At 35.4% G+C, this 7,500-nt stretch overlaps 1 protein-coding gene across 4 annotated transcripts in view; it reads right to left on the bottom strand.

Moving 5' to 3' along the window:
• The window catches only part of LOC135215523 (uncharacterized), a 17,907-nt gene that overhangs the window by 6,254 nt on the left and 4,153 nt on the right, over positions 1 to 7,500 (bottom strand). For all 4 annotated transcript variants that reach the window (XR_010314702.1, XM_064250344.1, XM_064250345.1 and 1 more), the window contains exons 2-4: positions 5,825 to 6,992; positions 5,469 to 5,547; positions 2,208 to 2,291 (exon numbers count right to left, since the gene is read on the bottom strand). Coding sequence is in view for 3 of the 4 variants with exons in the window: in XM_064250344.1 (XP_064106414.1) it covers positions 2,208 to 2,291; positions 5,469 to 5,547; positions 5,825 to 6,992 (1,331 nt within the window). In the remaining variant the exon portion in view is untranslated. The remainder of the gene's footprint in view (positions 1 to 2,207; positions 2,292 to 5,468; positions 5,548 to 5,824; positions 6,993 to 7,500) is intronic.

Below are 7,500 nucleotides of genomic sequence, written 5' to 3'. Positions count from 1 at the left end.
TTCATTAGCAGGAGTCACTGGCTTTTGTCAGCTTAGTATTACATATAAGGTACTGGCTGTACGAGTATTTGCTCGTGAGTCCTCCAAGGATCCTTGCACATTGTTGGATTTGTAAAACTAAGAAATAAGTCGCCCTCACAAACATCTCAGGTTGCCAGGAATCTCCTGATTAAATTGAAAATAGGAAACTAGATGTGAGAACCCAGAAACAAATCAGGAAGAAGTAACAGGTAGCAAATAGATTCAAGAGATATGGACTAAACAGAACTTGGGTATAATTTACTTATTTTAGAGCTGGAATAATTTAGTAATTGGCGGTCCATTTTCCCAACACAAGTACATCTATAAATACACTTGAAAATCTCCAGAGATGGCAGTAACAGAAACCAGACAGATTTATGATATGATCTGAATGAGATAAGTTGAATTTAGAAGCACCCAACAAAAATCTTTTCAAAACATTTAGATTTGATACCAGAATCTTCTTGAAGATGAACATCGGCAGACTTTTGCAAGTCAATTGTAACATAGTTTTATAGCTCTAGATGCTATATCTGATGAGATACAACAGCTAGTAAGGACTGAACTTACTTTGGGAATGTGTAGCAATATGACGCAAAAAAAAAAACAAAATGTTTTGGGATATGCACTAATCCAACAAATTTTGGATATCGGACGAAACAAGAAAAATAATAAAGAATACACAAAACAAAAGGTGGTAAAATTTTCTGGGAAAATGAAGGACTTGAAGCAAAATGTCTATAAAATGAAGTTAATTCCATTTCAAGGAGAGAAAATAAAAAGTTTATGGGAAATCGGGCAGATGATAACAAGCCTTTGTATTCAGAGCGGCGTTGGTGCTAGGGTAACCCACTGAATATCAATGAACTCTGTGGATACAGGAAACAAAATTAAATAAAAAATGAAATCACGTATCAACAGGGTGGAGGGCAACAGGCAGATGATTACTTTAGAGGAAAAAGGACCATAATGAAGGACGGAGCAAGTTCTATGAGATAACAAATAAAAGCTATGATGGATAGATAAGAGGCCAAAAGAAAGTAAGAATATACTTAGGAATGAATGGCAATGATGGGATCACTGCAGGGATGATTTTATCTGAAACTTAAGGAAACTATGTACATTAACTAGGCTGTTTTACGGAATATGGAATGAATAAACAAAGCCTAATAATGTCATTCAGTTTCAGATAAATATAATGCTAGAACTTTGCAGACTGAAAATACACATGTTATGCACTTCTGATCATCAAAACCACACAAGTATTACAAAGCGTACTTCATAAATTTAAAGAAATAGTACCACGGTAAATCTAAGAACATCGATAAGGAGGATAAAATATTCTCAAAAGAATGAAATAACACTGGAAAGAGAAAGGATTAATGAAGTTGAATCTTTCATATATTAAGGAACAAAGATATTCAGTACAGGACCTCTTGAGTTGGAATTTAGTGAAAGACTAGAAGATCAAAATCAAGCAGTAGGCACACTGAATAAGATTTGGGAATGAAATAGCATTAATTTGCATATAAAAGTAAGATTATATATTAGTTCCTTATGTTCAGTAACGTATTTGGGTAGAAATCATGGTAGAATGTAATTACATAAAAAACATAAAGCTTCAAACAGAAAAATAGTCGAATATTAGATCAGAGTGAAAAATGACCCTACAAGGCTAATTACAGAAGTTTGTAGAATAAAGATAATGGTTGGGGACGAAGGCCTACCTGGATAAAAGAACTGTAAATCAATGAGTGAAGATATATGGTTTATAAAGGAAGGAAAATAACACTCGAATGAAACATACTACGTGATATAGAAAGAAAGTTCTTCTACTTACAAATTCTCTTACGGTTAAATTCCATCTTTAGTCTGGACAACAATAATATGATAGGTAGTGTTGCAATAACTCGATTAATGACTTACTTAAGTAATTCCTGTACAGCTGAATACCCGTATGGTTCTGGAATTAACATATTCTTTAGATTGTATAAAACTATTTTTTTATGATAACTTTATTTAGCTAAAACAAACGTTTCGTAATCGTAGACTTGTAGATGAACTCGAGTCAATAACTGAGTTACTACATCGTCTAAACGAAAAAGAGGAGAAAAAAACTTACCATGTACAAAGAAGAAGGAGAAAAAAACTTACCATGTACAAAGAAAAAGAGGAGAAAAACTTACCATATACATAAAGGTATTCCCCAGGCATACAACATGAAGAAAATTTCAGGGTACGTCTTCGATTGCTGGTACTTCGTAAGTTTCCTAAGAAAAAAATATAAAATAAAATATATTAAAATAAAGGAGAAACTATGCAAATATAGGTTGTTAAAAGGAAATGACAATGTCTTGCATTCTTGATATATTATTAGCCACAGAAACCATTGCAATTTTGTTTAAACTTCATTATTTAAGACTGTTGAACACAACTTTATAATCATAAAAACCAAACACTCAATTCCAGTAATCACATTTCAAAAGGGTGTTATAATTTCGCCGTTATTCATGATATGTCCTAATAATGCAAGAAAAATGAATTAATTATTATTGATCATTAATGTTTGCATCATTTTCTCTCTACATTTTCAAATATGAAGGTTCCTGGTAAACTTAGAATTGAATCAATGTAAGATTGAAGAAAATTTAACAGTAGTTGATGAGTGTATATAAAGGATCGGTATTGATCGGGATAATTTGTTAGTAAATTTGTTACTAACTACTTGAATCCATTTGTGGAGTTGCGTCTCTTTACTACGTACCCTGCATTAAAAAATATGAATTATTTTGGCTGTTTGGAATAATGATTGTAGCAGGGTATTTGGATCCTTGGTGTTCAATGAATCCGTGACACGAACACTGAAATCATATTGATTATATTACCACACCCTTTACCGTTTAAAGTAATAAATGGATATTCAAAGACAGTAAGGCCCAAAACACAAGCGGATTTTGACGACCGACAGACACCATAACATTAAAAATCGTTGAAATTGAGTCATTTTTTAAATTCTGAGAGCATGTAATCTGTAAAACGAGGATATCAACGTTTTCTTTATTTTGCATATCACGGAGTATAGTGGATTTTGAAAGCATTTAACTATTACAGGCCATGTAATACCAAGCACTACAGACCTCTCACTATTAAATCCAGGGCGTGATTATACCACAAAACCTTCCGCTTTCATGAAATACTAAAGTGAATTCTTATGATCCTTGATGGATAAAATCAGACCTCCAGCTTACTAGGAACATGTGCAAGATTTTCCCCTCACGCATAAGTTTTGAACAATACATTCCTAACCTAATGTAAATCAAAAAGTGCTAAAATGTACGGATAAACAAAGCATTTTTTCACCAATGACCATTAGAATAAATATGCTATTTTAATTATAAATAATTTTTCTGTACTGTTTAACATTCACGTTATTTATTTTTTTACTTTTTTTCATTGTCATAAACAAATCATAACTGTCCTATCCTTTATCAGACCTTCTTAGGCTCCCATTGTTCTTTACTACCCCCACCCTACCAACAAAGCAACATAGCGTATAACTCACAATCAATCAATCAACAACAACAAAGTAGTTTGTAGGCTTACTCCCCAAGTAAGCGAAACATTTTCGAATTCTATAAGTTCTTGCAAATATTTCAGAAGCTTTTGCAAGTTTAAGGGTGAGTTTACAGTAGGCTTCACCGTAGGCTATATGCGCATGACTCATAACCAACTCCTCCCATTCTTGTTAGCCCCACCTACTGGACTGTTTATTAGGGTGAGTTAGTGGTGTGGCGTGAGTCTTGATGAGCAGTCCAGTAGGCGGGGCTAACAAGAATTTGGGAGGAGTTGGTGATGATTCTGACGTATGCAGTGTGTAGAGCTTAGTGTAAACTCACCTTAACAGCAACAGGCTTATTTAGTGTGACATTTCAAGTTACCTTCACCAGAACATCATGGAAAAAAAGTGAGTCGTTGCCTAAAACCATTATAAATTTGCATGTTTTAGATACCATTCACAAGTTCTGCCACAGACAGGGGCTTGAGCAACTGTAATATTAATTCTTGTAGAGGGATAGTGCCGTCAGTGCACTATCCCTCTACAATCAGGGCAGTGTATGTGTATGTAACCGACCATAATCGGTAACGTCACACAAACGTATAGGAGCGACAGTTAATCAATTCAAACATAGGACCTTTGTTACACTTTGAAATGCGCTTTAATAAATATCCCTCCATAGATTTAAGTGGTAAATGCGATATTCGACATGAAATATTGCAGATTATGTGTTTGTCGATATTGAAGAAATCGAATAGGCGAAATGTTGCACCAATAAGGTTTTTTTGTGATTGACACTTTCAGAGACTGATGTCATGGGATTTTCCAGGGTTTTATAAACTTTCCATTCTTTTCCTTGTTTGCATTTTGGACCTCGTGGTCAATTGTTTGAAAGTTGATTTCCTTCTGTAAGTTGTTCGTTGGCATGACTCCGCCTTTCAGTTCATGTATTTTGTGAAATTTACACAGTTTAATTTTGTAATAAAATTGTAAAACCCGACCTGATCTTGATTGACCTTCACCTCAATGTTTGCTAATGTAGCCCCACAGGCCAGATCATCATAATCACATCCCATCCAGGGACAGAACCTACCCAGTGGGGGGGTAAATTTCCTACAATACTAGCCATTTTTGCACTTTTGATATTTTATATCAATTTTAACAAATATATAATTATGTTGCAGTACCTGGGATCCTTTGGAAACGAAAAGAGCTTGTGATTCCCTTGCCCCTCTCACTGCACACAAGTGCACTACAACAAACCATTTTGAAGTCCACTATCACAACAGCGATATCATTAAGACGTCAATGAACGATGACTTCTCCTTACCGGAAATTTTGGTGGTTTACGAAAAAAGCACGTAATATTTATATTAATAATAATATCTCTATTATGAGAATTAACATATTTCATTATTAGGTTCTTTGATAATTTCTAAATATATGAGAGGGATATCGCTATTTGAACTCCTCACATTGCCATGGCAACGACTTTGGCGTAGGGTAGAATTATGTCCCAAAATCACGTGCACAAATGTGTCCCAAACTCGGCGCGACAGCAGGACTACCTTGTCTCTCTACCTTCGTCATATCAATATCGTGGTCCCATCGGACACAGCACCATACACGTTTCAGCCTTTAGTTTAGCTCCATTCGCGCTTCCTGTCTTTAATATTGCTGTCCTACACCTCTAACTCCTATTACGTTTTCTTTTATTTTTTCGGAATTGATTAACCTTACTTTCTTAAGCGATATAGGGAGTTTAGCACTTGATCTAAGAGTCTAAATTTCCTAAGTCAGTCAATCATAAATTAATAGTCTTAATAAGATATGAACACCACAAATGGCGCCTTTAAGGAGACGGTCACCGGTAAGATTGTAAATACGTTACCTGATTTTCCTCCAGACCTCGAAGCACATGACGTTTAGCCAAAAGAACGTTGCTAGGAACCCATACTGAATACCAATAGCTGTAAAGAAAAAAAAACTTTTTTCATCATTTGTCTGGCCTGTAAAAGCAGCTACCTACTTTGTACCTTGGTCATTTCGGTGATGGATCATGAATTATTTATTTGATCTACGTAGCATGTTTTCTGATAATGACTTATTTATGTACGAATATCTTGTAGGATGATATAGTAAATTGTTTAATTACGGATCTCACATGACACGATTCCAAAAAATATTCAAGCTGGGATAAAACTTTGGGACAACAACAAAAAGAAAAAAGAAAAACAGAAACCTTACCGAGACCGAAGCAGTGATTGAAATTGTTGACGATGTGTTTATGAAAAAAATTCAAAGTGAAGGCAGTGCTGTAAGCGATGGTTAGAGATAGTATATGACACAGCTGATGTACACCACCACGAGCCAGAAGTTTAGGGACGAACAGGTGGCACACGATGGATAAAAACAGAAAGACCAAAGAAATTAGTTTAGCAATCGGGATTATGATGATCCGTGTTGTTTTCCACGTGACAGGGCGATTGCCACACACAAAGGCACTTGGTGTCCGATTTGGTTTATTGAAGATGATATCCACGCAATAGTCAGTGGAAGGGTATTGTCTCTCATTAAGAATTATTAATTGTCCATCGCTGTTTATTTTGATTTCTTTTTCTTCCTCTGCGAAATAGTCGCAAAGTGGTTCACCAAAGAGAATTTTGTAGGATGATGAATTAGTTATATCAGTAAGATTAAATGAGGAGTTGGAATCCATAACACATTTTTTTTTCTCAGTATCATAAGAGTTCCCTTCTTTGCAGCATTTGCGAATACAAGGCTCCTTTTCACAAGCTTTCAAATGGGTCTCTTTCCTAGTCATGTAGCAAAAACTTACAAAGTATTCCACTGTTCCATTACTGTGTTCGACGCCATCAATGCAATAGTGTGGACAAAAATGAACCTTTTCTTGAAGACGAGGTTCGCTAGGCTTCCACATGAGAGTCAAACCATCGGCTAATAATAACAAATGCGAACCATTATTACCAAGAGGAATTGTCTGCATGGGCTCAGATTTGCAAATTAAATTATTGGTGTAGTTATTTATATTTAACCCACCCACGGCTTTTTCGGAATGAGGTTTTACAATTATAGGAGGTTTGAGTATTCTTGGAGTCTTAACAGACTGACATACACCATCTTTCATGGCGGATCCAAAAGAACAGCATCTAGGGACATACGGTTTGGGTACACAAGTCTTCACCGTCCATGTCAGGTACTGTTGACTGTCCAGTTGATGAATGAGACAATACTTGTTGATGCGCTGCTCCTCTAGGTCACCAGCATCCTCAAGAAGGACAATGTCACCCCTATTTCTCAGCTGGAACTGACTCTTATTGAAGTTCATTGTCAAGTAATGATCAGGATCACAGTTCACGTCCTGGATTGTTACATTGAAGTTACTTATACTTTCCTGTAACAGAAAAATGAAGGAACGCCAGAATAACGAAGAAAGAAAGTTGTATCATGATATGCAAGTAACTTACTTTTTGTCTATCATTCAAAAGAAATTATATCATGAATTAATATTTCACTGAGAATTGCATGATTAGCTTCCTGTATATTCTATCAGGTGTAGTTTAAGGCTCTCTAAGCAGCAGCTGGGCTTCTTGACTTAGACAAGACAAAAACAAATAATAATACAAAAAGAATACAAATGTAAGACAAAAACAAATTGTGGTTTGTCTACAGGTTTATAGCAAGCGAATGCAAGGTCTTTTGAATTTAAACACTATAGACCTATTTTTTAAATCCTGTTTCTTTCAGTTTTTCCGTCTAACACAAGCCTAAGAATCTAGAAATACAACTCCACGAAGAGCCCATTATATCACTGTTCAACATCAGTTGAAATAGATATCATTTATATACGTAACGGGACAGTCGGAACAGTCATACCTGGACAAAATGGACAGACAGCATAG

This window comes from Macrobrachium nipponense, chromosome 5 (genome assembly GCF_015104395.2).
Source record: "Macrobrachium nipponense isolate FS-2020 chromosome 5, ASM1510439v2, whole genome shotgun sequence".
Classification (NCBI taxonomy): domain Eukaryota; kingdom Metazoa; phylum Arthropoda; class Malacostraca; order Decapoda; family Palaemonidae; genus Macrobrachium; species Macrobrachium nipponense.
Note: the sequence above shows the minus strand (reverse complement) of the source record. Positions and strands in the feature narration are given on the sequence as shown.